The sequence below is a fragment of the Moesziomyces antarcticus genome, assembly GCF_000747765.1.
Source record: "Moesziomyces antarcticus DNA, scaffold: scaffold_v10003, strain JCM 10317, whole genome shotgun sequence".
Taxonomy (NCBI): domain Eukaryota; kingdom Fungi; phylum Basidiomycota; class Ustilaginomycetes; order Ustilaginales; family Ustilaginaceae; genus Moesziomyces; species Moesziomyces antarcticus.
Genome location: NW_014639007.1, coordinates 125,183 through 152,566, shown reverse-complemented (window position 1 = coordinate 152,566; position 27,384 = coordinate 125,183). Strand labels below are relative to the sequence as shown.

General features: G+C 60.7%; 11 protein-coding genes across 11 annotated transcripts; 7 read left to right on the top strand and 4 right to left on the bottom strand.

The window, feature by feature from the left end:
- Positions 1 to 405: 405 nt before the first annotated feature.
- On the bottom strand, positions 406 to 2,058 carry PAN0_003c1514 (ATP (GTP)-binding protein; the record flags this gene model as incomplete). Its single annotated transcript, XM_014802473.1, has 3 exons — positions 406 to 492; positions 799 to 1,092; positions 1,165 to 2,058. The coding sequence occupies 3 exons, from the start codon at positions 2,056 to 2,058 to the stop codon at positions 406 to 408; spliced, it is 1,275 nt and encodes a 424-aa protein (XP_014657959.1).
- A 721-nt stretch (positions 2,059 to 2,779) lies between these two features.
- PAN0_003d1513 (uncharacterized protein) lies at positions 2,780 to 5,164 on the top strand (the record flags this gene model as incomplete). The annotated part of the gene is made up of 1 exon (XM_014802472.1): positions 2,780 to 5,164. One exon carries the CDS (start codon positions 2,780 to 2,782, stop codon positions 5,162 to 5,164), a length of 2,385 nt encoding a protein of 794 aa, XP_014657958.1.
- Positions 5,165 to 5,370: 206 nt separating this feature from the next.
- PAN0_003c1512 (ubiquinol-cytochrome C reductase complex core protein 2 precursor) lies at positions 5,371 to 6,705 on the bottom strand (the record flags this gene model as incomplete). The annotated part of the gene is made up of 1 exon (XM_014802471.1): positions 5,371 to 6,705. One exon carries the CDS (start codon positions 6,703 to 6,705, stop codon positions 5,371 to 5,373), a length of 1,335 nt encoding a protein of 444 aa, XP_014657957.1.
- A 1,341-nt stretch (positions 6,706 to 8,046) lies between these two features.
- On the top strand, positions 8,047 to 9,234 carry PAN0_003d1511 (sphinganine C4-hydroxylase; the record flags this gene model as incomplete). The annotated part of the gene is made up of 1 exon (XM_014802470.1): positions 8,047 to 9,234. The coding sequence occupies one exon, from the start codon at positions 8,047 to 8,049 to the stop codon at positions 9,232 to 9,234; it is 1,188 nt and encodes a 395-aa protein (XP_014657956.1).
- A 450-nt stretch (positions 9,235 to 9,684) lies between these two features.
- On the top strand, positions 9,685 to 13,580 carry PAN0_003d1510 (L domain-like protein; the record flags this gene model as incomplete). The annotated part of the gene is made up of 3 exons (XM_014802469.1): positions 9,685 to 10,907; positions 10,986 to 11,185; positions 11,305 to 13,580. 3 exons carry the CDS (start codon positions 9,685 to 9,687, stop codon positions 13,578 to 13,580), a joined length of 3,699 nt encoding a protein of 1,232 aa, XP_014657955.1.
- A 476-nt stretch (positions 13,581 to 14,056) lies between these two features.
- PAN0_003c1509 (uncharacterized protein) lies at positions 14,057 to 15,300 on the bottom strand (the record flags this gene model as incomplete). The annotated part of the gene is made up of 4 exons (XM_014802468.1): positions 14,057 to 14,330; positions 14,425 to 14,658; positions 14,871 to 15,085; positions 15,166 to 15,300. The coding sequence occupies 4 exons, from the start codon at positions 15,298 to 15,300 to the stop codon at positions 14,057 to 14,059; spliced, it is 858 nt and encodes a 285-aa protein (XP_014657954.1).
- Positions 15,301 to 16,179: 879 nt separating this feature from the next.
- On the top strand, positions 16,180 to 17,907 carry PAN0_003d1508 (general substrate transporter; the record flags this gene model as incomplete). Its single annotated transcript, XM_014802467.1, has 1 exon — positions 16,180 to 17,907. One exon carries the CDS (start codon positions 16,180 to 16,182, stop codon positions 17,905 to 17,907), a length of 1,728 nt encoding a protein of 575 aa, XP_014657953.1.
- Positions 17,908 to 18,252: 345 nt separating this feature from the next.
- On the bottom strand, positions 18,253 to 19,478 carry PAN0_003c1507 (uncharacterized protein; the record flags this gene model as incomplete). The annotated part of the gene is made up of 3 exons (XM_014802466.1): positions 18,253 to 18,312; positions 18,390 to 19,332; positions 19,399 to 19,478. 3 exons carry the CDS (start codon positions 19,476 to 19,478, stop codon positions 18,253 to 18,255), a joined length of 1,083 nt encoding a protein of 360 aa, XP_014657952.1.
- Positions 19,479 to 20,252: 774 nt separating this feature from the next.
- Positions 20,253 to 23,336, top strand: PAN0_003d1506 (spc97/Spc98; the record flags this gene model as incomplete). Its single annotated transcript, XM_014802465.1, has 1 exon — positions 20,253 to 23,336. The coding sequence occupies one exon, from the start codon at positions 20,253 to 20,255 to the stop codon at positions 23,334 to 23,336; it is 3,084 nt and encodes a 1,027-aa protein (XP_014657951.1).
- Positions 23,337 to 23,536: 200 nt separating this feature from the next.
- On the top strand, positions 23,537 to 25,369 carry PAN0_003d1505 (uncharacterized protein; the record flags this gene model as incomplete). Its single annotated transcript, XM_014802464.1, has 1 exon — positions 23,537 to 25,369. The coding sequence occupies one exon, from the start codon at positions 23,537 to 23,539 to the stop codon at positions 25,367 to 25,369; it is 1,833 nt and encodes a 610-aa protein (XP_014657950.1).
- Positions 25,370 to 26,342: 973 nt separating this feature from the next.
- Positions 26,343 to 27,359, top strand: PAN0_003d1504 (uncharacterized protein; the record flags this gene model as incomplete). The annotated part of the gene is made up of 1 exon (XM_014802463.1): positions 26,343 to 27,359. The coding sequence occupies one exon, from the start codon at positions 26,343 to 26,345 to the stop codon at positions 27,357 to 27,359; it is 1,017 nt and encodes a 338-aa protein (XP_014657949.1).
- Positions 27,360 to 27,384: the final 25 nt, after the last annotated feature.

Genomic DNA, 27,384 nt, shown 5'->3' with positions numbered 1-27,384 from the left:
AAATACTGTAAATTACAATAAAAACAAAAAGAAAGTCCAAGATTTGGTCATGCAAAAGCGGGACGCCTCGTGCAGGTCAAGGCACACTCCGAGTCCTCTGCGGTGGCGCCACTGTGCCCAGCATCCCTTGCGCCGTTGTGCACGAGCAGCGATAGATTAAGGCTACAGCAACCTCGCTCGTCGGCGTCTAGAAGCCCCGATGGCGAAATCAATCTCAGCATCATCCCCCACCGCAGTTGCCCCACCATTCTCCGAGCGGGAGTGGGGCACCTGACCCACTTGACTCAGCCCGCCCATACCAACACACGCGCACATCAAAGCGCAAGATGGCATTCGCATTGCTTGACGCCCTCGCTGCTCCAGCAAAGATCGGCACCATGGCGGGCCTTAGATTTTAGTATTGGCCTAACCAGGACGAGGCCAAACCGTGCCGTCACCCCGGTCGTAGTCTGGCCCAGGGTACTCGTAGTGTGGCTTCTCCTCGTCCGAATCCTACCAGCCCCAGATCAACAAACAAATCACAGCGAACGTCAGTATGAGAGGCCTTAGAGATAGAGTCACGGAGGTGGGACGGCGCGGGGAGTGCACGTCATCAATCGGACGAGCGGACGAGCGGCTTTTGGCGAATGAGGCGCTGGGCTAGCATGAAACCAATTTGCGAGCGGAGCATCGGCGCATGCTTTACCACCATGCTCCGTCTTGAGCCCTGCCGCCCGTTCCAGACTTGATGACCAAATGCTCGTGGATATTCTGCGCAGGAACATGCGCCTTGGGCTGCGGCGGTTGGTGTTTACTTACCGGTTCGATGATCTGGCCGTCTCCTTCGTACGTCTCGTCGATGGGCTGCGACAGATCTTCGGTGGATCGCGTCGCTGATTTCGCCGTTTTGGCCGCACCCTTGCCGCCTACCTTCATGTCCTTCATGAGGCGCGCCAGCTGCTCCTTCTTGCTCGACTCGCGCTTGGCGTCGCGCTCCTTGGCGAGCCGTTCGAGTTGCGGTCGATAGTCGTCCAGATATTCCTGACGTGCCTCGTGCACGGCGTTCAAAAAGTCGTCCATCCCTTCGCCTGTCACGGAGGAAACTCCCACGGCCTACATTCCACAATATGGACGGGTCAGCATCTCTGCACCCTTCCTTGCTGGTACCACATTGGCCAAACTTACCCTGAGATTCTTGTAGAACTCGTCGAGGACAAGACTCATGCTGTTCATGAGACTGTTCATGTAGCCCTGGCTTCCCTCGGTATCCATGTCTCTTGCTGGTGCTCGAAGTCCATGCTGCGTGACAGTAGCCGAAGGATCCGTGGCGTTGCCCGCTGCCAGGGCCTCCTGGAACTTTTCGAAATCCTGCATCCACTCGAGCGCAAACTGGTGGTCCTGCACATCCGTCTTGTTGAACACCAGCACGAACGGCAGCTTGGTCTTGTACAGGATGCTGCAAGCGTAGAGCATGTTGCTCATGAACGTCGCCGGCGCCGTCGTCCTTGGCGTGTCGATGATGTACGCCACTACGGTTGGCATGGAGCTAGCCAGCGCATCTGTGACGATCGAACCCGATGCGGACCACGTAAAGATCTCGATCTGACCAGGTGTATCCAGCACGATATGATCAACCTCCTTGGCTCGCTTCTCCAGAATCCCAAGCACCTGATCGAACTTGGTGGTAAAGAGGTTGAGCGCAGTGAGGATACCACCGTTGGGACCGAGATTGTACTGCTCCATGACACGCGCATAGTCGACCGTATCGCGGATGTCCACATTGGGCTCGTATCCGAGCGTGCCCACCGCCGGATCGAGGTTCACCATGTACGGCGCAGTAGTGCGTGCAGACGACGAAGAAGCTGTAGGCTCTTGGTCCATGGCATCCTGTTGCTCCTGCGCCCTTTCGTGCAGGTGATCGTGCAGGCTTGCGGTAAACGTCGACTTGCCCGAGCCCGCCATGCCGATCACGATGATCGAGCTCGCACGCGGGATGTCCGGCAGCAGCTCCAGATGCGTCGCAGCGCTTGCGGGCACCGGTGCCGCTTGCGGAGGTTTGAGTGTCGATGATGAGGCCATGGTGGATGCGCACTCGATGATGGTGGTGTTCGGACGAGCAACGTCAAAGAGCAGCCGACCAGAAAGCTCAGCCGCCGCGACTCTGAGCAAAAGAGCGGAAGCCGGAGATCTGTGCGGCCCCGTCGAGAAGAAAAAAATTCGGCTTCATGGCAAGTGGAGCAATTTCGGGCTCGGTTTGTTGCGGGACTCGGACGCGGTCTAACAGTTGGGAGCTTTCTCGCGGCCTGTCCTGCGCTGCGATGCACTGTGCTGTGCTGCGCAAGCGAGGAGAGAAGAAAGGAAGTTGGAAAAGAAAGGGGTCCGCAATGCCAACCTCCGAGACATGCTTGCTTGCTGCGTGTGAGAGAGGGTGTGATTGGCGCCATGACACGCACCAACCTAAAGTTAAGCGCAGCTACGCGCCTCCATCCATCCTCACTTCTTACCCTCAAGCTCACCACCCTCTCTCTTCCGCACTCTATATCCGCTAGCAGTTCCGCACCCGCATCGAGGACTCAGCAACTCGTCGAAACCTGCATACTCATCCATCCGACCTTGTACCACCTTCTCCATCCAAGCCATCTGGACACGCATCCACATCATACACCCAAGACGATCTCCACACTGCACGGCATCACGCGCTCGCTGGTAGAGCCCGCTTCGTCACTGCGTCAGCTTTTGCAATCTCGGACGAAGCGGAACAATTAAACCGTGCCGGGGCCGCTCGCCTGCTCGCTGAACCATGCCTCCCCGCACATCGGCACGCGGCACGCCAACGCCCCGGCGGTCGCCCAGGATCAGCGCGAGATCCGAGACACCCGAGGTCCGCAATGTCGCCACCCCGTCCACGCCACGCAGGCAGTTATCGCCCGAAATGTCGAGACAACTCAGCCCTGCCGGCGTCGGCTTCCAAGCTCGTCGGCCCTTGCCCAATCTGAGTGCGCTTGCCGGCGCATCCATGAGCACTTCCATCAAGCAAGAAGACGCGTCGACCAGCTACTACGTCCGCGAGGCCTCGGACCACAACGGCACAACCAGTCCAGCGCCCTACCAGTCGTCGCTGCTGCGTGGTGACCAGCGCGCCTTCAACGACCCGCGAGACGTGAGCCACTCGCACAGCGCCTCGCTCTCCATCTTCTCCAGCGGCAGCAGCGACCGCACCGACTACCAGCAGGAGGAGCGCGAGGTGGCCCGCATGCAGACCAACGGCAGCCGCGTACAGCCGCCAGTGCAGGTGCAGCCCGTCGTCACACGCAGAGTCTCGGCACAGCGAAAGGCACGCACCTCGCTCGACGACAGGCCTTACCGACCGGGCAGCGAAGACGACGACGATGACGACGACCCCGGCTCGCCCACCCGGCGCAGGCGCAAGGGCAGGAACTCGGGCTCCGTCTCGGCGTATGACCAGGGCAAGATCGATAACCTGCGCTGGAGGAACACCACCGCAAAGGGCACCACAAAAAAGAGCCGCGAACGCACCAGCCTCAACTCTCAGTCGGCCGAGCACGACGCCAACAGCGGCTCCGACGACGGCCAAGATGACGACGACGACGACGCTGGCGCCGCTAGCGGCAAGGAGACTCGCTTCGACGGCGCATCCGACGAGGAAATCGACGAGCCGGTTGCGTTGGTGGCCGGCAAGCCCGCTGAGGCCACTCGCCCTCAGGACGCGCAGCCCAAGCCATCCTCACTCCCCGTCCGGCTGGCGGTGGGCGTTTGCAGGCTGGTGACGCGCATTCTCGGTGCGTTACTCAGCTTGCTGCTGTGGCTGCCCCTTGTCGCTGGTCGCAAGCTGTGGCGTGCGGTCGCGACAAGCTCGTGGAAGGATCTCCTTGCCAATCTTGCTCTTCTGCTCACCATCGGCGTGGCCATCTTGGTCGCGTATGGCTTCGGATCCGGTGGTATCGAGAGACCCAATTTGCGATTCCCCTCCATCTCTCCATCGTATTCCGTCTCGGTGCCCTCTGACGGCGACTTTTCGCACCGGAACTCGCTGCTGGATCGCGAGAACCGGCGACTGCGTGCGGACCTGCAGCATCTGACCAGCCGGCTGGACGAACTGTCGTCGTCGATCGAGTCGCGAATCTCGTCGCGTCTGCAGACGGCATCGGCCAAGATCGTAGCGGATGCCGAGGCCCGCAAGGACGCCGAGCTGTCGCGTCTCACGGCGTCGACCAAGCGTCAAGTGTCGCGTCTGGCGCAGGACGAGCTGCGATCGATCCAAGAGAGCGTGTCGAACAATGTGGAGAGCATGCTGCGCGATCTGGACCGCAAGATCGACGGCCAGCTCAAGCGGCGTGCGGACGATACCGAGGGCAAGTTCTTTGCGCAGCTCGAGCGCGAGGTGGGCAAGATTGCAAAGTACGCCAACGACGAGGTGAACGCCAAGCTGGCGCAGTCTTTCGATCAGACGTTCCTCAGCGAGCTCATTGAGGATCGGCTCGAGCGGTATTCGCGCGATCGCACGGGGCGGGTGGACTGGGCCGCGGTGACGAGCGGAGCATGGGTGGGTGAACAGGGCACCGTGCATCGAGGATACAGATACAACAGCGTATGGAACCTCAAGGCATACCTGGCGCAGGGGCGAAAGGTTCCCATTGGAGAACCGGTCAAGGCGATTACCCCGGGAGCAGGATTGGGGGCGGATAATTGTTGGATGACGGGCTGGAACTCGATGATCGACGTGAATCTTGCGGCGCCCAAGGTGGTGGACGAGGTGGTTTTGGAGCATCCGCTTCCGGGCATGGCACGCACTGCTCCTCGCCGCGTCATTGTATGGGCTACAGTGGACGAGTCGGATCACGACTACTATCGGCAGTATCGACGAAAGCTTGCACCGACGTCGCGCGAGTACTTTGCTCAAGTGCTTCCGGAGCCGTTCCTGTCTGCTGTGCCTGCCGAGTATGCCGACGAGGCGCCGCTGCTGCTGGCGTGGTTCGAGTACAGAGCAGACGGCAACACGCTGCAGACATTTAATCTGACGGACGAAGCAAAGTCGTACCCGTACGGAGTCGAGGCTACGCGCTGGCAGTTCATCGATGGCTGGGCACGAAATCCGCCGCTGTGCATCCACAGACTCAGGGTGCATGGCGAGCAGTGGCCCCTCTTCGCACAGCAGTCGGACTAGACCTAGATGCCCGCACCATCTGCTCAATTTCACACGTTCTTCTCAGTACCCTTCCTGTGTGAAGGAACAACGCATCCCTCTCACGGTAAGTCTGCGCAAGCACTGGATAAGGGAAAGGCAGATTCAATTTACGGCTTGTGAAGCAGTCCTGGGTGGTATCCGAGGACACGAAGTTGAAAACAAAGTGTATGGTTTGGACCCAAGCTTTAAAGCACCTCGTCGGCGTAGGGGAGCTTGTGGACGTCACCGACGGCCACGGTGGTTGGCTTGGACTTGAGCAGCTTCTCTGCGACCTTGGACAGCGATGCCGGCTTCACGGCGTCGAGGGCAGCAAAGGCGTTCTCGAGCGTAGCCACGCTGCCGGCCTCGAGCAGCTGGGCCGAGACGAGCTCGTGTGCAGCCGTGCGGTTCTCGAGCACGGTGGCGCGCTCGAACTTGGCCTTGGCGACAGCCGCCTTGATGGCCTCCTCCTTGAGACCACCGGCGACGTTCTTGAGCGCCTGAGCGACCTTGGATGCGGCCTGCTGGACCGAAGCCGAGGGCGCCGAGACGTGCGCGCCAAACACACCCGAGTCGGAGAAGGTGAGGTTGAAGGCAGCCGCACGAGCGCCGGGGATGGACTCGGCGATCTGCGAGAGCGGCGACACACCGTTGCTCCACTTGACCGACGACTCGCCGCCGAGCAGCGCACGCAGCACAGCGAGGTTGGCCGAAGCCTCGGCGTCCTTGTGGCCGGCACCCTCGAAGCCGACGAAGAAGTGGCCGTGGGCGGCGCGCGTGTTCTCGGCGCCGTGAGGGGCGGCGAAGGCTACGCGCTGCTCACCACCAAAGTACTTTGCGGGCGTGGAGGAGACCGAGGCGGAGGCGGCGAGCTCGCCAAAGTGGGCCGAGACGAGCTGGTTGAGCTTGGCCGAGTCGATGCCCGAACCGAGCACGGCGATGTTGTCCTTGGCGAAGGCGGCGTGCGCAAAGTCGACGGTCTGGCGGTGGGTGATGGGCGAGGCGGGCGAGGCGAAGAGCGAGTGACCGAGGCTGCGTTGGCGGTAGGCGGTCTGGAGGAGGCTGTCGTAGCCCAGCACGGCGGGGTTGGACTGCGCCTGGGCGTACTCGGCCTGCACCTGGGGGAGCACCTCCTCGTTGAACTCGTGCGCAGCGAACTTGGACTTGGAGAGGACGTCGCCGAGGGCCTCGACGAAGAACTCCTCATCGCCGCGCAGGAACTCGGCGGTGAGCAGCAGGTGCTCCTTGGTGAGGGCGGTGGAGAGGACACCGCCGTAGAACTCGGCCTCGCGGACGAGGCGCAGGGCGGAGCGCTTCTGGTTGGACTTGAAGAGGTAGTTCTTCAGCACGTGGGCGACACCAGGGGCGGACTCGTAGCGCGAACCGGCCTTGATGGCGACGGTGACGGTGGAGGTGAGGGCGCCGTCGTCAGCAGCGGCGGTCTTGACGCCGGCAGCATTGGCGGTGGTGAAGGCGCGCTGCTGGTTGGCGGCGGTGCGGAGCGCGGTGCGGACGGGCGCGGCGGAACGAGCGAACGACATGTCGACGGAGCCTCGGTGAGGAATAGGGGAGGAGGGGATGGACGAGTGACGGGAGTAGGAGTGTAGCGGTGAGAAGGGAGAACGACGACGAGCAGGCCGTCTCGACGCCGTCGTCCGGGCTGGAAGATTGGCTGGCGGGCGCTTCCTCTCGTTCGATAGAGGCAGCGCCGGCTGCGATTGACCCCCTCTTCGCCTTCTTAGCCAGGCAAGCACACAATTCGAGCTTTCCAATCCAACCCGCGCCGCACCGCACGCTCACTCTCGACCGAGAACAGACGCTTCTTCTCGCTGCCCTGGCGGAAGCGTGAGAGCGGTTGGATTTCAAAGCGACCGAAAGCGAGGAATTTGTTTTGGCCTCCGTTTGCACCGCGCGAATTTCAGCGGCTCTCAGCTTTCTATTCCGATCACGGAACCGTTCCAGCCCGAGAGCCAGTGCCAATTTCCAACTCTCGCTCAACCTCGCTTTGCAGCCCCGTACGAGAAGAGCTTTTAGCTAGAGGATCTGCACACAAGCGCACGCTCTAACAACTGTGATCTTGCGCAACGCGATTCGCGCGTCTCCTTGGGTTTAGGCGAAACGACAAGTCCGATACGCCTAACGCACTGTCTCTCTTGTGACTCTGGACAGCCAAAAGTGGGCATCAAGGTCGACGTCGCTGTCCCGGGGTACAGTATGCGAAGGATGACTTGGAACGGTCAGCACTAACCTCAATTTAGGATGGGCGAGCACCGGAGTGAACCACTGGACTTGCATTGGGGACGTCGACTCCAAAGGCATGGTGGATGGAGCAGCGGCCAGATGATGCGTGTGTGTGGCAAATGTGAATGCACGCATCGACGGCGCGCATACGAGGTGCAGCTGGCCTGCCTCGGCTCTCGCCAGCCGGCCAAATCACAGCTCGACTCGCTGCCTCTTTCTTTTTTGAAACTGCGCTGGACAGTGCCAAATTTCTTACATGAGGCTGCTCAGCGTGATGGCCTCGAGTGTTTTTGTGTTGGCCCAGGGAAGCGTGCTTGTCGTGCCATGCGGCGCTCGACAAGGCCGTGAATTCGACTTTTGAACCCTGAGCAACTCGCAACCACACCGCTTCCTCGAGATCAACCTCTGGCTCGCTTCTGTACAATCGAGCCATCGCTTCTTCGTCTCAGCTTTCCATCATCATCGGCCCGACCTACAACACAACGCTCCTTCTTCACGTCAAAGGGCAAGGGTCCCTTCCACCTGCTTGGTGTCATCACTTCTCACTTAAAAGCCGTCAACGCGCGTGACGTCGCCACATCCACTTTCCGGAAGCACAAGAGTCCCAGCTGCTCATCGGTCCGCCCGCCTTCTTGGCCAATATGACCGCATTCGCGAATGCCACCATCACGGCAACTGGGCTTGCCAAGCTCAATCAGACGCCGTTCTACTTTCAGGCGCAGCCCAGCGTCGTGCCCGGAATCTCGGATACCCACCTCTCCCTCGCGCTCCCCATCGTCATCTACTGGGTCACCTCGCTCTTCTACCACCTGCTCGACACACTCCAGCTCTCCTTCACAGAAAAGTACCGCTTGCATGAGCCTGAAGAGGTCACCAAGCGGAATCGCGTTGGCGTCACGCGCGTCGTCGTCATGGTCGTCGTCCAGCAGATCATCCAGACCGTCCTCGGCCTCCTCCTCCTCGATGACGACGTCGTAGGCCTCAAGCAGACCTTTGCCGACCATCCAGCCAAGATCACAAACATCGCCGCCTTCCTCCGCTCCTCCACCGCTACGCTCGTAGGCCCCTCGTTGCAGTCGAGCGTCACCAAGCTGCTCTTCGGAAGCCAGGATGCGCTCTCCGCCGCCTGGTGGCTCTACTGGTGGGGCATCCCCATCGCCCAGTTCTGGTTCGCCTTCTTCGTCATGGACGCTTGGCAATACATGCTGCATCGCCTCTTTCACGAAAGCCGCTTCCTCTACCGCCACTTCCACTCGCACCACCACCGCCTCTACGTGCCCTACGCCTTTGGCGCGCTCTACAACCACCCTGTCGAGGGTCTGCTGCTCGACTCGGGGGGCGCCGTCATCTCGCATGCCGCTTCCTTCATGACGCTGCGCCAGGGCATCCTTCTCTTCACCTTCTCCACGCTCAAGACCGTCGCAGACCATGGCGGATACGCCTTCCCCTGGTACCTCGATCCGCTCCACCTCCTCTTTCCCAATTGCGCAGAGTACCACGACGTGCACCACCAGATGACCGGCCTCCGCTACAACTACTCGCAGCCCTTCTTTGTGCACTTTGACGTGCTCTTTGGCACGCGCATCTCGGCGGAAAAGTTTCAAAAAATGAAGAAGCTCGCAGAGGCAAAGCGTGCAGCCGAAAAGCAGCAGGCGATATCCCACGCCAACGGCAACGGCACGGCGAACGGCAGCGTCAACGGCGCCGTGGCCGAGAAGAAGCTCGAAGGCAAGGATGCGTCTCCAGCCGAGATCGTGGCCAAGACCAACGACCCATTCACCACCAGCGACAACCAGTCGTATGCAGCCAAAGCAGGCTCTTCAACATAGCATCACGGCCACCCGTCCGTCGGTAATTGATACCCTCCCTCCTCGGTCCTTTCGAGACCAGCCAGATCCATGTAGAACACAATCCATCATTCGTGCGCCTCTGGAGATTCTCAATGTGTGCGGCTTTCGTCGTGTTGGCACTGCGCCTGTGTGCCGTGATGAGCTGAAAAGTGAAAGCCCAAATGCGAGGCGGTGGCACAACGCATGCAGGCAACGAGCAAATACGACCCGAGTGTAACTTTCGGCGCGTGGTGGAGCCAGTGAAATGCGTCAACTCCGCGGCGCGGAAGTCAACTCAGCCAGCCAGGCGACTCGCGACTGAGCGTTGGATTTTCTGTCAAAAGGCTTCGGCCGCTCGCTCACGAGCCATCCTCCTTCGCTCGAACGCACCTTCGTCTTCATCGTCCCCTCAATCCTACATATCCTTCGCTACAGTGGCAGGGAACCAACATGGCGGACTTTTCGACATCTCAGCCCGGTCAATCGGAACAAGCGCAACCAAGCACTAGCGTCATCAATGGAGCCTCAGCACAGTCCAATGGCGGCCCCTCTTCGGCACCCCTCACCGACTCCAACGGCAAGCACAGCAACGCCGACGACACAGATTCAGAGGCAGAGGATGCAGCTAATCCCGCGGACGACTACGACGACCCGCAGACCGAGGACGAGGCCGGCCCCTCGAGTGCGGCAGACCAGCCCGAGCCAGCCAACAATGGCATTACGCGGGGTATCGTCCAGTACGGCTCCGTGCGCGTCGACCACAGCGGTGCACCCAACGGTCAAGCGCCCGAATCTCCTACGGAGGAGATTCCGGACGACTCGGAGCTGCTCACCCACCATCCGGATACCGAAGAGGTGCTCGACCTGGGCCACCTCCGCCTGACCACCACCAAGCGTCTTGGACTGCAGCGCTTCGCACCCTCGCTCAAGCGTCTCTGTCTGCGCCAGAACCTGCTGACCAAGATCCGCACCAAGGACATCGGCGTCCTGACCGAGCTCGAGGATTTGGACTTGTACGACAACAGCATCGAGAAGATCTCGGGACTCGATGAGCTTACCAAGCTCGAGTCGCTCGATCTGTCGTTCAACAACATCCACCACATCAGCAACGTGTCGCATCTGGGCGAGTGCAAGACCATCTACTTTGTGCAGAACAAGATCTCGCGCGTGCGTCCAGACGATCTGCAGGGCGCCATCGCGCACTCGCTCGAGTCGCTCGAACTCGGAGGCAACCGTCTGCGCTCGATCGAAAACATCGGCCACCTCACCAACCTCACCCAGCTCTGGCTGGGCAAGAACAAGATCACCTCGCTCGAGGGTATTTCGACGCTGACGAACCTGCGCGTGCTCAGCATCCAGTCCAATCGCATCACCAAGCTCCAAGGCCTCGAAAAGCTCGTCAACCTCCAAGAGCTCTACCTCTCCCACAATGGCCTTACCAAAATTGAGGGCCTCGAGAACAACACGAAGCTCACAACGCTCGATATCGGCGCCAACATGATCGAGAGGATCGAGAATGTAGCCCACCTCAACCAGCTCGAGGAGTTCTGGGCCAACGACAACCGGATCGAGGATCTCAACGATGTCGACCGCCAGCTCGGGCCGAACAACATGCCCAACCTCGAGACGGTGTATCTCGAGGGCAATCCGGCGCAAAAGAAAGAGGGCCCCGCGTATAGGAGGAAGCTCCGATTGCTCCTGCCCCAGATCAAGCAGATTGACGCCACCTTCATCCGCTGAACCCAGGCCAGACTCGATACCACGCAATCTGGCCCGGCGCACCCACTCGCTCATCTTTTGTACCCTGCATCCTGCACCGCATGTTCAGGATCCTTCTTTATCACTTCGCTCTTTGCATGGATGATTGCAGCATTCGATCTGTTGGATGTGTGGTTTGAACGAGGCGCTACAGCTTTGAAGGACAAGCCTCCACATGGATATGCGGGGTTCGGTGAGGTGATTTTTAGGCGCGCGCGCGAGAGAGACATGGAGCCACTCAACCTTTCCTGCTGCGCATTCTTATGCACCTCCATGTGCTCTGCGACGCTACGATGTCTTCACTGTGCCTAGGCTGTTCGTCTACGATCCCAGCCAATGTCAAGGCGGCGGCAGTATACGTGCACGGGTGCTGTGGTCGCCAAGTATGCGCCGCATGCTTGGATCGCAATGCAAGGCTCGCCACCTTCTGTCCGATGTGCGAAGATGCACATGCGGCGTTTCGCAAGGGCCCGCGAAGCGACGTAACTCGTGCAGGCCAGGTCGTGTTCGATGCCGAATCGGCACTAGCTCAAGACGAGGACGTCGCACCACCACCGTATACCGAGTCTGGACGCCAAGACCCGCCAGCATCCGCGTTTGTTCTGGAGGATGGTGAGGATTCGCTGCGAAAGGTAGCGTCAAGTAGCGAGAGTGCCAGCGCGAGCGAAAGGCGCAAGGCGACGCCGGCTCTGCTGAGGCAGGCGTCCAAGGCAAGCGCAGAGGCTGAACTCGATACCGCCCCACAACAAGCCAACGCCAGGGAAGGTGCGGACTCAGATGTGCAGACGGACTCGCTCGTGGCGCATCGGCGCAAGGTCGATCCGCACGATCCGCACGAAGCATCGCCCTCCGATCCCACCTCCTCGCGCAGGGGCGATGGCGAGACACGACAGTACTGGCTGCGCAAGACCGACACGCTGGCGGCGATCGCGATCCGCTTCGGCGTGTCGACGCACGAGTTGTGTCTGCTCAATGCGCTTCCGCGCGCCGTCCTCTCGACGTCGCCGCATCTCCTGCATACGCGCGCGTTCATCCTCATCCCCGCCCACGCTGTCGATCAGCAACTCGCCGCAAATCCAGAGCTGGCAGCTTCACTACAGGGCCCACCGCTGCGGTCTGCGCGCGAAAAGACCGCCGCGGCCAGACGCAATGCGCAGGCCAAGTTCCGCGCCACCCTCGCGCGCAACGCCGCCTCCTCGAGCAAGACCACCGACGATGCGCCGCCGGACGATAGGGCGGCGCGCGCGTACGTCGCGCTGGCCGAAGACGAGTTTCGCCTGCTCGATTTTGGCGAGGGAATCGATCCTGATGGGCTTGCGCTCCCGTACGACGGCGACGAGGCCGAGGATGGCATGCTCGACGCGGCACGTGCGCGCAGATTCGATGCCGTGCTCACGCATGCGCTCGCACGCTGGCATATGGACTCGGTCTGGGAACGAGAACAGCGCGCAAACGGTCTGGATCCTTCGTCCGTGCGTGCGCCTGCACCCACACTGCCTCCTGAACCCGTAGAGAAGGACGGCGCCAGCACAAGCGCCGTCGGGCGCTGGTTTGCACGCGCGCTCAACGCCGAAGCATCCGACACACAGCGAGGTGAGCATAAGTCGCGATCGCCACGCCATGTAGTTGCGCTCTCGAGCTCAGTCAAGTTGCCTACCCATCTGACGCAGACGTACGCGGCGCACAGGGGTCCGGTCAACGTAGTGCGCTATAACTCGCTCGGACGCTACCTGCTGACGGGCGGTTCGGATCGGGCGATTCGGCTGTGGAACGCCAGTCAGGCGGCGGAGCAGGCGATCAAGACGTATGCGCAGCACAGCTACGAGGTGCATGCGCTCGACATTGCGCGCGACAACACGCGCTTCGCCTCGGGCGGCGCCGACAAGTCGGTGTACGTCTGGGACGTGGCCACGGGCAGCGTGCTGCGCCGGTTCGACGGGTTCGCAGGCCGCGTCAACGATGTGCGCTTTGGCGGCAGAGACGACGATGGGAGCGTGCTGGCGGTGGGTGGGTTCGATGGCGTCGTGCGGGTTTTCGACCTGCGTGCACAGGGTGCGTGGCGACCGATCGTCGAGATGGCCGAGGCAAAGGACGCGGTGACGTCGCTCAGCGTGCGTGGCGACCGCATCTACTCGGGCTCGGTCGACGGTGTGCTGAGGTGCTACGATTTGCGCGCCGGTGAGCTTCGGGCGGACACCCTGCCGGCGCCCATCACGTCGGTGTGTCCGTCGCGGCTGGATAAGTCGGTGGTGGTGGCGACGCTCGACTCGACGGTGCGTCTGCTCGATACGCGCGACGGCTCGCGGCTGCAGACGTATTCAGGACACCAGCACGCCTCGCTCCGCTGCAGGGCGGCTCTCACCACGCAGGAAGACGGCGTGATTGCCGGCGACGAGCAGGGCAGTCTTTTGGGTTGGGACATGGTCTCGTCCGAACGCGTGCCCGTGGGACCCAAGCATGCGGCTGCGCACGCGAAACCCATCTTGTGGCTCGAAGCCAATCCCGATACCACGCTCACCTCGACCGAGATCGTCACGGCCTCCGCGGACGGCACAGTCAAGGTGTGGTCCACGCCTGGCCGTACGTGATCTCTGCTTCTGTCTCCCTTCGTTCCGCGCAATGCAACGACTCGTGAGGCTTCAGAGCTACGTTTTAAGCTCGGCATCCGTGCCAAGCCGCGTGTGCCGCCGACTTGTCAAGCTTCTGTAAGCTGGTGTGACACATCGCAAGGGTCGAGAAGATCGCTTCATTTCCATCTCTCTGGCCACGCGGAGGTGGAACTCAACTTTGTTGGGTCGACCCCACGCTTTCTGCGCAGACGGCCTGCCGAAGCTCGCATGCATACTCACCGAGGCTGTCCCCGCACCCGGCAAATTGAACCCGCGCAAACCCAGAGCCAGTGTGCGCCGCTTTGGTGCGGGGAACCTCGTTGTAATTGCCACCGGCGATGCCCCACCACGGACGTGATCAGCCGGAGAGAGTCCGCCCGGTGACCCACACAATCCCTACACGGCGCGGAAGGATGGCATGAATCTCACTCGAGCGCGTGGTCTTGCGAAAGAGGCTAACGCAAGAGTTTCGCCGAGTCTGTTCCGCCCCCCCCCCGCGCAGGAACGCGCGCTGCGGTTCGGATGGCCCGATCAGCGAGTTCGAGCAGAGTTGGCTCACCGCGAACCCGCCGTTTCGGTGGCAGCGAGTGGGGGAAGACGACTTTGTGGGAACGCCACGCGCCATCAAACGAGGACGAGGCGACTTGAACCGAGCTCGCTTGGCCGCAGTGTCTGATAACCAGCAAACGATGCGATCGCTCGATAGCGTCCAGCCGATCGCGATCTCGCCTGGTCGAATCGAGGGTGCGAAGAAGTCCAAGGCCCGAGAGTCTTTGGCATAAGGGCGACCGCCGTGGGCAGGCGGAGCAACCATGTGACGTACCGGAGCTCGCGAAACAAAGCGGGAAGCCACCTGGTGCGGACGCAGACAGGGCTTCGTGCCGAAGGCTGGAGCGGACGAGCCGATGCGGCACAGTTTCGGTGTCGAGTGCCGCACTCGTAGCCGACTTCGCCAAAGGAGCAGTTTCGGACCGCCCGACCTCGTGACGCACCGTGCTGGCGGCAGGCAAAGAAAGACGATTTTGACCGATTTGACAGATCCGCACCGCGGTCCACGCTGCCAAAGTGCAGCGAGCGCGCAAAATTCTCCGCGGTTGCAGCTGCCCAAGCTGAGTTGGAAATGTGGCATTCACCTTGACGTCGTCTTGCTTCGCTTCAGATTCGCACGCCTCGACGATCTATTCGTCTGAGAAGACCCACACGCCTGCCGCACCTCCAATCGCGGGAACAGATTCAACCAAGAAAGCACAAAGCACTGTATCCAGTGACTCTGCACTGCGTCGAAGGTTCGAGCAGAAAGAGGCGAGGTGGCAAGGGCAGGATCGAGGTGCAGGGACGAGTGGGTTGCGGAATGCGAGCGCGGAGGATTTTCGGAGGATTAGGTCCTCGCTTGCCACTTTGCGCGCACCATCGTTTCGACGAGCTGCCGCAAAGATTAGCCGCGGATTTGGAAGCACGGCAGGCAGAACCGCACTCAGCATGGTCTTCGGCGAGATGGAGACGTCGGCCGGGGGGTTCGACGCTTCAGGCGAGCAAAGTCGAGCGGTCGACCAGCGTCTCGAACCTTGTTCTGCATCCTGGTTGCGTCGAATGCCGTCACCTCGCGACTCGATTCGCTCGAGGAGCGTGCTGATTGGTGGTGCAGCGGAACGATCCACGCCCACGCGCCGACCAACTCCGCAGAGAACGGCGCACCCATTGCGCAAGGACCTCCAAGGCTGCGCTCGACGACTTGATCATGAGATGCTCCACAGCCTATTCAGAGCGGACAGCTGTGCGCAATTTTATGAGCTACGTTGACCCTTCGGTGGGCCATTGTTCTCGGCAGTCAAGGCAAGGCGACGTTCTCAAGTCGGAGGAAAGCGCGGGAGGGATCGGTTGCGTGAGGTGTGAATTGCAGCAAGGCTCGCTTGCGGCATCAAGCCGAACTTGCTCCTTTTTTTTTGTTTTGGTGAGCGAGCAGCCGATGTTGAGCCCACAATTCATGCCTGCCAGTGTCACACTTGGCGGGTCTGTGTGTGCATTTCCCCCCACGCTGCCTTTGGCTGCCCCCAACATGGCTTGGCCAGCAGCACGGCAGCCTGTGTGGATGCTAGCGATTCCACGATTGGCTGTTGCCTGCGTCTGTTGCCCAACCCCGGCCCTCTGGCATGGTGCCATCGCATCATCGGACCGCAGCGCCTGCAGCAGCTTGAGCTTGCCCCGCTTTCCATTTGCGCCGTTTTCCTGTCGACTGGCCGCGGGGCATCATAGGCGCATCTCCGCTTGAATTGACCGACCGGTCGACCGACCATCGCCTTGCGAACATCGCCTGTTGCTCCCGCCTCTCCGTGGGTCCGCCAGAGTCTCGCCGCGCCATATCACTCATCCTGCGCCCACGCAAGTCCAGTGTGATATAAGTACCGCCTGCCGGTCGTAGGGTCTTCCGATTCGATTTCCTGCCCCAACGGTCGCTCCCCTATCCTTGTCCCCCATCACCAACGCTCTACTTGCAAAGCGGAGTCCTTGCTCAGATTGGAGCATTGCGCACGTTCCGAGTGGTGCTCGTCTCCTCTAATCCTCCCTTCCACGCACAAACATGGGTGGCGTCGCTGCCTCCTCCTCGCCCAACGGCGTCTCCGTCGGCGAGACCAAGCTGCTCTCCAAAGCCAATGTCCGACCCATCTTCTTCTGCGCCCTCGCCGTCGTCGGTGCCATCCTCTACGGCTATGACGGCACCTACTTCACCGGTATCCTCGAGATGAACCGCTTCAAGCGCGACTTTGGTGTTCTCAACGACCGCGGCGAATACTACATCCCTTCCAACGACCAGTCGCTCTACGCCTCGATCGTGCAGGCCGGTGAGGTCGTCGGCTCGCTCGTCGCCGCCCCTCTCGGTGACTACGTCGGTCGCCGCGGCGGTTTCTTCGGCGCATGTGCCCTCGTTACTCTCGGTGTGGTCCTCCAGCTCGTCACCATCGGCTCCAAGGCACTCCTCACCCTCGGCCGAGGTGTGCTCGGCGCCGGTGTCGGTGTCATCTCCAACTGCACGCCCCTCTACCTCTCCGAGATCGCACCCACCGCTATTCGAGGTGCCATCGTCTCGTCGTGGCAGCTCATGCTCGCCATCGGCCAGGTGATTGGTGCATGCATCGCCCAGGGCACCAAGGATATCGATTCCACCTGGTCCTACCGCATCCCGATCATTTTCAACCTCTTCTTCGTTGCCATCCTCGTCGGCGCCCAGTTCATCATCCCCGAGTCGCCCCGTTGGCTCATCCAGAAGAACCGTGACGAAAAGGCACTCGCTGCGCTCAAGCGCGTCAACAAGGGCCAGAACGACGACGTCCGCGACAAGGTCATCGCGCTCGAGTACAACTCGTTCCGTCAGGCGCGCCAGGACGAACTTGAGCTCTCGGGCGAGGGCGGCTGGGGCACCCTCTTCCGCGGTGTAGAACTGCGCAAGTTCATCTGCGTGCTCGGCATTCTCATCGGACAGCAGATCGGCGGTGTCCAGTTCATTTTCTCGTACACCGTCACCTTCATGACCGCCGTCGGTCTCAAGGACGCCTTCATCATCACCATCATCGTCGATGTCATCGAGGTCGTCGGTGTGCTCTGCTCCTTCCTGCTCGTCAACCGCTTCGGCCGCCGACCGCTCATTCTGTGGACCTCGGTGCCCATGTTCATCGCCCTCTTCGTCGTCGCAGGCATCGGCACCAAGGGTCTGCCGCCCCAGGGCGAGTCCCTCCCCTACCCGGGCGTCATCACCGTCACCCAGGGCCGTACGATCGCCGCCATGATCTGCATCTACGTCTTCTTTTTCAATCTTGCTTGGGGTCCTCTTGCTTGGGTAGTGGCGAGCGAGCTTGCAGTTGGCAAGAACCGCAGCAAGATCATGTCGGTCGGCACGGCATGCTTCTGGGTGATCGCCTGGGCCGTCACTTTCACCCTGCCGTACCTCTTCTACAATGCCGGTCTTGGCGCTCAGATTGGATGGATCTACGGTGTTGGCACTCTCATTGCCATGACCTTCGTCTACTTTTACATCCCCGAGACGTTCGGTCGCTCGCTCGAGGAGATCAACGAGATGCTCGAGGCCGATGTGCCCACGCGCAAGTGGACGACGTACATGACGCAGTCGGAGAGGCTCATGATCGACCAGAGCAGGCAGATGGACGATAACTCTGCGGCAAGCACCAACCCAACAGATCTTTCGCCCACTGCGTCGCTCGGCGACGACAAGAAGGGCGTGGACGCCAAGGGCTCTGGTGCCGCTTCGCAGGAGTCGAACCCCACGCGCCTTGGCACTTCCGACGTCGCCTAAAAGGCAACAAGTCGCTAGGAACTCTGAATCCGCATCGACAATGTCTCCCAGCATCCAAGCTTCCATGATAAGCTCGCAATTGTATTCTTAGCATCATTTCGTCTCGCAAGCATGTGTCCGTGTCACCAATGGCTTCGAGCAGTGTGTGGCGAGTTGACGTGTCTGGTGCGCAACGCTGACGCGTCGGGCTCCGCCGCCTTGAGTGTTGGCGAAAAGTTCTCCCTCGAGGATCAAGCACGATAATGCGAAAGTCCCTTCGCTAGGCGTCCTCGCAGCAGCAATAGCATGACAACAGCTGTATCACAGGCCGAGATTGATTGACATGAAATTGGGCATTGAGGAAGCTCAGTCAGAGTCGGAGTTGAGGTCCGCAGCAAAGCTTGCCAGCGACGACTTGAAGGATCTCTGTAGCAATGAGATTGAAAAGCAAAACTGTCAGTGGAATGCAGGTGGAGTGTGGTGCAGATTCGAGGCGGACTTACGCTTCGTAAGGGACCTTCGTCTTCGCTATCGTCGTCATCGTCGCTTGTCGAGCGGGCGGCAGTCTTCTTAGAGCTTCGTGATGCTGGAGCGGCGGCTTCGAAGTCGCTTTCATCGGAAGCGTTGCTGGCTTCGTCGTCGCTAATGGCTACGACGGTCGACTTGGTGCGCGACGCTCTGGTGGGTCGGGATCGGTCCGAGCTCATGACTGTGTTTTCCTGGAGGGCGGCGAGTTCGTCGGCGAACTCACGCTCTTCGCGGATCTTGCGTGCCTGCTCGACGGAGCCCTTGCCCGTCATGCCGAGCTCGCGCAGCACGCCCTGCACCACAGTGCACTGGCCGGCAAAGTCGGTCTCGGAAACGTCGGCGGCTTCGTACAGCTTCTTCCACTGCTTGCGTACGCCGCACTCGATCACGAGCTTCTTGAGACGCGCGAGGCGCTGCTCTGCCTCGCTCCCCCCCGACGAGCTTGCCTTCGCCTTGGCTTTCGGCGCTTTTGTCGTCGTGGAGGTCTTGGTCTTGGTCGGCTTGGACTTCTTGCGAGAACGAGAGGTGGAGGCATCGTCTTCGAGCTCGCTAAAGTCGGACAGCTCGGCCTGCGCATCACCCAAGTCCGAATCGTGTCCGTCCTCGCGCGAGGCGGAGGGCTCGGCTTCCTCGGCGTCCGACTCTTCCGAGGCAGGTTGCTTGCGTTTCGGCGCCGGCTTCGGTCGACTAGATGCAGACGCTGGGCGCGCTTTGGTGGATGAGGCTCGCGCGGAGGCCTTGGAAGCCTTGGCGGGCGAAGGAGAGCGCGACCGCGACGTGGAAGCGGCCTTCTCTCGCTCGGCAGTGACGCGATTGACCTGATCCTGCGTGGCGGCGCTGATGAACTTTTTCTTGCTCTCGAGGTCGACGCCAAAGTGCTCATTGAGCATGTTGCGGATGGTGCGCTTCGAGTACTCGCTGTATCATCGCAATCGCCGGTCAGCACTGCAAACTTAGGTGAGGAAGGCGGTGTAAAGTACTCACGCTACGGTGCCATTGTCGAAGGCTTCTTCGATGATGACGCGGACCTGCTCGGTGATCTCGGCATCGCTGGGAAGCGACATGGCTGACTATGCTCGCGATGGAGTCGATTGAGGTAGCGGTGAGGGGCGAGCGGACACTTGTGATGCTTTCTCGGGAAGAGTCCAGGCAGACAGTAGTTGGCCGAGAAGCAGCCTCGAATACTGACTCGCAGCAGAACCTCCGACAGCCGAAAGGGTCCAACAAGCAACACTTCGCGCTCAATCACACCCGGTCCCGATCCGCACAATCCGCACCTCCCACGGATCCATCCGCATGCCACACGGATTGGTCGTTCTTTTGCCACTCCAGTCAGGTCTCTGAGAGTCTCAGGTCAGCAGAGCTTACGCTGCTCAGCGTGTGAGCTTCAACCAGTCACAGCTTCCACCGTGAGAAGGAGGAGTCGAGTCGGCTCGTCCCCGATTGCAATTCTGACCCACGCGCACTTTTGACCGGATGGCCCGAGTCGCGTCGCGCTGCGCGTTAGCTGTACTAACATTCAATTCTGAATTTTTTGGACGCGGACGCAGGGCGCTCAGAGCAACACTCACACGCAACACCCGATCGGCTCCATACCTCCGCAGTTCACGAGCACCGAAGGATATCGTCTGCGCCTCCATCTCCACGAGAACCGTATACCCCTCATCCCCCCTCCGACATCGGCTTGCCTCACTTCCAACCATCGCACCCACAGCCTTCCGCAACCGCACACCACTCGACCTGATCGGCGGAGATCCCGACCCTCCTTTCTGCCCACCGCGTCGTAGCTTCTTCGGACAGCCTCCGAGGCTCACTCCTTGAGAATTCACTGCACCAGCATGTCAAGCGCACGTACATCCAGTGGGTCATCGCGGCCGCCCGTAGTTCCCGCCACACCCGTTGGCCGTTCTATGCGCAAGAAGAATCATCTCAACCTCAGCGCCAAGGCGTTTGACAAGATGTCTAAACGTCTCCTCTCCGTCGAAAAGTCGACAGGTCAATCCGCCATGTCCTCGTGGCGCACCTCGGATCCCAACGAGCCCCTGGCTGCTGCATCCGACCGCATCGAGGGCATCCCCGAGCTGGGTGAAGGTGGTCATAGGACAACAGCTTCCTACGTCATCGCCGAAGCCGACGAGAATGCGGTCAACGCGCCCGAAGTCAAGTCCACCACCGAGTATCACCTCCGCCGCTTCGGAAAAGCTCCCGTATCGCGAGGTCTGACACAAGGCGCTGGCAAAGGTCCCGACGGCGCAGCGCTCGCAGCAGCTGCTGCAAAGTCGCTCAAGGGCAAGGGTGTGGCCCCGGTCGACTCTTTTCTCAACGAAGGCAGCTTCGTCTTCAATCCGCTCAACAGACGAGTACCTCAACCCACTCCGCGAAAGGCAAAGACGCGCCACATCTCGTCCTCTAGCAACGCCGTATCCGCACGCGCACCCTCCAGCCAGCAACCCCTGTTCTCCGCCGCGTCAGTCCAAGAACCTGCGAAGCCTGCAACGAGGCAAGAGTCGCGGCCCGATCTAGTGGCACCCGTCGCCGTCGCCGGCACAAGTTCTGCAGCCGCGCCAGCCTCAGAGAACGAGGACCCTTCCTTCGTGCCGCTCAGCCTGGTCGACCGCGATCTTCAAGAGGCTCTCATCCTCGAGGACCTCCTCTACGTACTTCTCGGCATCGAGGGCCAGTACATCACCTACGCCTCCTCCTACGATCCCGAAGACGTGGCTCACCGGCTTCGCGGCGCCCAGTTCATCATCGACCCAGCCCTTGACGCCCCGCTCCGCGACCTCGTCGACCGCATCGTCCCATTCGCCACCGACTACACCGCCATCTATGCTTTCATCGAGACCGACTCGGGCCTGGAATATGGCACCGTCAATCACGCGCTCTGCTCAGCCATCCGCGACCTGCTCCATGACTACGAACTGCTGGTGGTCCAGCTCGAGCATCAGATGGCTTCGTCCGCCTCCTTCAGCCTGCAGAGGCTCTTTGTCTGGATTCAAGAGACCGCACGCACACTCGCTGCCGTTCGCGCACTCACCGACGAGATCGTCGGCATCTCTCACGCCGACCTCTTTGATGATGAGGACGACGACGATTCGTCCGACGGCGATGGCGCATCCGAAATCAGTGGTACCTCGGCGCTCGAGCGCGAGCGTAGGGCGCTGCTCGGTCTCGACGATCCCGAAGACGAGGGTGTCGAGGGCGGCATCGCAAAGGGAGGCGAGGTGCTGTCCATGCTCTGGGACCGCATCACACGCATGGGCGGCGACCCCAAGGCGCACGCGCTCTTTACCACGCTCTTCCAGCGCGCCTCGCAGCCTTATGCAGAGACGCTGGTCAAGTGGATCACTACGGGCGACCTTTCCGACACGTACGAAGAGTTCATGGTCATGGAAGACGCAAAGGTTACCCGGGCCGCCCTTGAGTCCGATCCAACCGACGAGTACTGGGAAACGCGCTACACCCTCCGCGACGAGACCACCATCGCAAAGCGAGAACGTCAGCGGCAGCTTGGCCTTGATCTGGATGCCGAGATCGAGGACGAGGAAGAGAACCCGCGAGGCTTTCTCACGGGAGGCGCCAAGATCCCGTCGTTCCTCGAACCGTGGAAGCACAAGATCCTCCTGGCGGGCAAGTACCTCAACGTCATTCGCGAATGCGGCCTCGAGGTGCCCTCCGACCCGGATGTTGCGCTCACTGACGCGGCCAGCAGCGACCAGCGAGTCGGCCGTGCGGCAAGGTCCGTCGCTGTGGTCATGAACGACGAGTCCTTCTTCCGTCGCATAGAGGCCGCTTACCAGCGCGCCAACTCTGCGCTGCTCAAGCTCTTGCTCGAGGACCAGCACATCCTCGAGCGTCTGCGCTCGCTCAAGCACTTTTTCTTCTTCTCCGAGTCCGACTTTCTCTCGTCGTTCTTGGAGCAGTCCGCCCACGAGCTTGCCAAGAAGGTCTCGCCCACCAAGACCAGAGAAACGGTGCAGCAGCGCCTCCAGACACATCTCGGTGCCGTGCTGGGATCCAGCAGCACGGTCGGCTTCGAAGATCCGTATCGCGAAGACGTCCGCATCGTGCTTGCGTCCGAGGGCGCATACGACCAGCTCAAGCGCATCGCCGAGACCAAGGGCGGCATCGAAGCGACCAAGCTCGCACAGGCAAATGCTGCGGCCGCGGCTGCCGCCGCAGCAGCAGCTGGAAGCTCGGGCAAGGAGACATTTGTTCCTTCGGTCAGCCTGCTGCAGTTTGATGTTGCAGTCAAGTTCCCCGTGTCGCTCGTCATCAGCCGCAAGAACATCCTGCGATACCAATTCGTCAGCCGCGGCCTGTTCCACCTCAAGACGCTCGAACGGTCGCTGTCCGAGCTGTGGCTTGACCACTCGTCCTCAGCGCTCTGGAAGCAACGCACCCATCCGGCACTGGAAAAGTGGAAGCAACGCCTCTTCCAGCTGCGCTCGCGCATGACGTTCTTCGTCGAGCAGCTTCTGGCATTCCAGATGATGGAGGTCGTGGAGCCCAACTACCAGGATCTGGAGCGCAAGCTGCGCAACGTCAAGACGGTCGACCAGCTGATGAAGGACCACTTTGCCTTCCTCAACACCACGCGCAAGGAGCTCATGTTTACCGACCTGCGCTACCTCGAGCTCCACTCGCAGCTGACCACGGTCATCAACGTGTTTGTCGAGAATAGGACGCGCTTCCAGGATCAGCTGCTGCTCGAGACGGAGCGGTGGAAGAAAGCGGGCGGCAAGAAGGGCGTCGCCCCAGACCCACCGCTGCAGGAGTCCACGCACGAGTTCTTGGCAAGGGTGCAGAAGCACTGGGAGAGATATGCCAAGACGTACAAGGACGTCGTCAACCTGCTCAGCACCACCGACAACCCGGCCGCACTCCCGCTCGCCTACCGCTTCCAGAGCTCCAATCTGTAGACTGTGAGGAAAAATCGAAAGCATTTCAGCGGCTCTTGCTTAGTCTGTTCGGCGATGAAGGCGAGGAGGACGAATTTTTGGCTTGAATATGTGAGATCGACGAGGTGCGGGGAAGTGGAGGCATGACAAGCATGACGCACGTCCCCGACGTTGAGGCGCTATCGACCTGTTCGCAACCATCAAGCCGTGCACGATGTGCCATGTCGGCCGCCGCATCAGCCTCGTCTCAGCAGCCGCGGCTTCCGGCCGAAATCCTCGTCGATATCATCGAGCTCGCCATCTTCACGTCGTCTCCCTGCCCCTTGGTGACTCCGAGCGTCTCGAGGAGCTCTGAAGAGCCGACATCGCCATTCGATCATCCGCTGCGCGCTGCGTATACATCAGCCTGGGCCTGGACAGGGCATCTTCTGCGCGTATCCAAGCTCTTCTGCTCAATCGCGCGACCATTTCTCCTACAGACGCTGACGCTCGATACAGACGCGGCCGGCAAAGCGTTCTTCGCCGAGCTGGCTGCACAGAAGGACCCAGTAGAGACGCTCAGAAGGGTGGAGAAGGCCTGGCTCGGGAATCTCTCTGCATTGGGGAGGAACGGATTGGATGTCAAGCCGAGGTCGCTCAAGCTAAGCGAAGCAGCGTGGTACGAGGAATGCCCTGGCGGCTTCGTCGTTGGGCACGCCTATGCTTCGAGGACGAAACCTACTACAAGGAGCAGCAAGGAACTAGACAGGAGCAGGACAAAGCCGAAGCAGTATCGCAGCGTGAGCGTGTACTGGGCAGAGGAGCAGCTCATCGAAGAGGTCAGCGACCCTGACAGGAGCAGCAGCGATGACGACTCTGCTGTAAGTGACGAAGATGCAGCTTTCGACGTAGATGGCACTCCACAAGGAGAACCGGACCGCTCTTTCACTTTGTCTACTCCGGCAGAACCAAGTCCCCTGACAGGAGCTAGCAGCAGTAGCACTCGGCGACACTCTCAGGGTGCAGGGTCTGTAGGCGACCCGCGGATCGACAGGCCGCACGAACCCGCATGGCAGACCCTGTACGCGCGCCAGCGTCGTCTTTCCCCGGTGCATTCGCGAGGTCAGCCCGGTCCACTAGCAGCATCGCTTCCGTCGGCTCGGATACCACAGCCCCTGATGGCTGCGACCGCAGCCGGGCCATCAGAAGACGATCTCGATCCATGGGATATGCAAGATGCCCAAGAGCGGTTAGCAGCTCTCGCGACTCAGCCCGTCGACTCTAGCGCCGTGCACCCAGAGGAGGCTACAGATGCTCCTATAGGCACCACCTCCCAGCCCCTCCCGGAGATCTCGACGAAAGCGGACATTGCCGCTTCGACGCTAGTGTCGTGCCAAGCATCGTTGCAAAAACGTCGGCGCGGACGGGAGATCTACGCGTACCACGTGTGTACAGCGACGCTCGAATCATGGATCACGCCGTTGTTCGCCTCGCTGCGCTCGCTGCGACTCATCACGCTGAGCTTCTACCCGGGCCACATTTTAGACGACGACAAGCTCGAGCATATGCTGCGGCGCATCCTGGCGGAGAACGCTAAGCTCGAGAGGTTGCTCATCCGAATCGTGCTCGATGCAGCCAGTGCAGGAAGCAGGATGCGCCGTTTCGAGCGTACCAAGACCATCGCAGGCGCAGCAGACAGGATCGGCGACGAAAGAATACGCGTCATGCTCCTCAATCCCAAAGTCGGAGAGGGCGAACTTGTCGCTCTACCAGAGCATAGACCTGGGGAGCACATTGGGACGTTGGATCCCCTCAGCAGAAGGGCGGTTACGCTGACCAAGGAGGCTTGGTGGTCGAGGGTGCTACAGCAGAATCACTGCGAGCGCGAGATGGGAGATGTCCGATGCCTCGAGGACGATGCGATGAGGCTGGAGAAGGACAGAGAGATGCGCGAGAGGAGACTCTCGAATTGGAAGATGTTCTTCCCTGCGCACCAGCATGGCAACCCGACCCACCTGGTCAACCTCATCCATCACGCCGATTCGTGGCCCGACCATCCCCATCCGCTCCCCTGATTCCCGAACCACTTTCCCGAAATAACGTTGATTGCCGCGACCATGCCGTAGATCTGCCCCTTGACGCTAGTTACCCACGCCTTGTCAATCGTTGGCGGCTAGTGAAGCGAGTTGCTGGCTAATGAAGCGAATGTTGGAGCGGAGTCCGGACTTCGGACGATGCTGGACCGATGGAAATGGATCCGATCTGAACGCCGGCAATCAATTCAGTGCGACTTCGGAGATCTTTGAGGCCGCTTGTTTGCGCCGTAAGAAGTAAGACCGAAAAGGATTTGCGAGCTTAAGGTTCAACGGCGGGCAAGGGGCGGCTCGGTAAGGTGTGGGCGTCTGCGATCGACGGCTGCAAAGACGGCAGGGTCCGGCGGCACCGCAAATGCATTTGCGGGGGAGTTTCATGCCGAGAAGGGGAGGTAGAGCGTGCAAGGTGTCCCTCGGAGCCACTCCAGAGCACAGGGTCTGGGGTCCGCGAAGCGAATGCGCCCGCAAGAGATTGCCGGCGCTAAATTTGGTGACGCGTTGCAGAGGCGGCACAAGATGGTGTCGGCAATCGAAGCCCTTCAGCTCCATGTACGCGAACGTCAGCGTGCTCCACCATGCGGAACGAGTGTCGGATATCTCTTCGGACATCTCGGCCGCGCATCCTTCACTGCAGAGGAGGGTTCAGGCCGTAGGCTGGTCATCCGCCGGGATGAAGTGCAAGGCCGGAGGAACCTGCGGAGCTTGCTGTCATGCAGAAGCGTATTGGTCTCAGCCCAGCTGTCAGGTAGCGAAGAAATGCGTTATGCTGCTACCCCGCGGGGCACCGCAGCATCAATACCCCGCATCCCTACTCCGCAGATCGTCTATATAACAGCTTGATGCTACAGATACAGGATGGTCTTGCTCATCAAACCCATAGCACCTCTCTCTCCTATACTCTCCCTTACTCCTAGCCTAAACTCCCCGCACTTTCAAGCGGAAATAGACACACAAAATGGTGTTCAACAAGGCGGCACTTCTTTCGGCGCTCAGCTTGGCAGGCGCTGTCCAGGCGGCACCCGCAGCGTCAGGGGGACTGCCTTGCGACCTGTACGCTTCGGGCAACACGCCGTGCGTGGCGGCACACAGCACTACGCGCTCGCTGTACTCGGCCTACAACGGTCCCCTCTACTCGGTCGTTCGTTCTTCGGACTCGCACACGACCAACATTGGTGTCCTCTCCACAGGTGGAGTTGCCAATGCTGCCACCCAGGACTCCTTCTGTGCCGGCACCACTTGCAAGATCAAGGTCATCTACGACCAGTCCGGCCGCGGTAACCACCTGAGCCTCGCGCCCCCGGGTGGTGCTGCGGGTGCAAACGTGCTCGCCGACGCCGCAGCTGCGCCCATCACAGTCTCGGGACACAAGGCTTACGGTGTCTACATTGCCCCAGGCATGGGCTACCGCAATGACAAGACCAACGGCGTCGCTACCGGAAACCAGGCCGAAGGAATGTACGCTGTGCTGGACGGGACGCATTATAACGACCAATGCTGTTTCGACTACGGCAATGCTGAGACGAGTGACACTGATACGGGTAACACGCATATGGAGGCCATCTACTTTGGCAGCAACACCTACTGGGGCTCTGGAGCTGGCTCAGGACCGTGGGTGATGGCCGATCTCGAGAACGGCCTCTTCTCGGGCTACAACCCCAAGCAGAACACGGGCGACCCGTCCATTTCGTCGCGCTTCGTTACGGCCATCGTCAAGGGCGACTCGAGCAACCTGTGGGCTCTCAAGAGCGGCAACTCGCAGTCGGGCGGTCTGACTACCGCATACTCTGGTCAGCGACCGGCAGGATACTATCCGATGAACAAGGAGGGCTCCATCATCCTTGGTATCGGCGGAGACAACAGCCACAGTGCTCAGGGGACCTTTTACGAAGGCGTCATGACCTCGGGCTACCCCTCCGACGCAACCGAAAATGCCGTCCAGGCCAACATCGTCGCCGCACGGTACCAGGCATGAACACTCTCAGCCATAGATTCTTGAC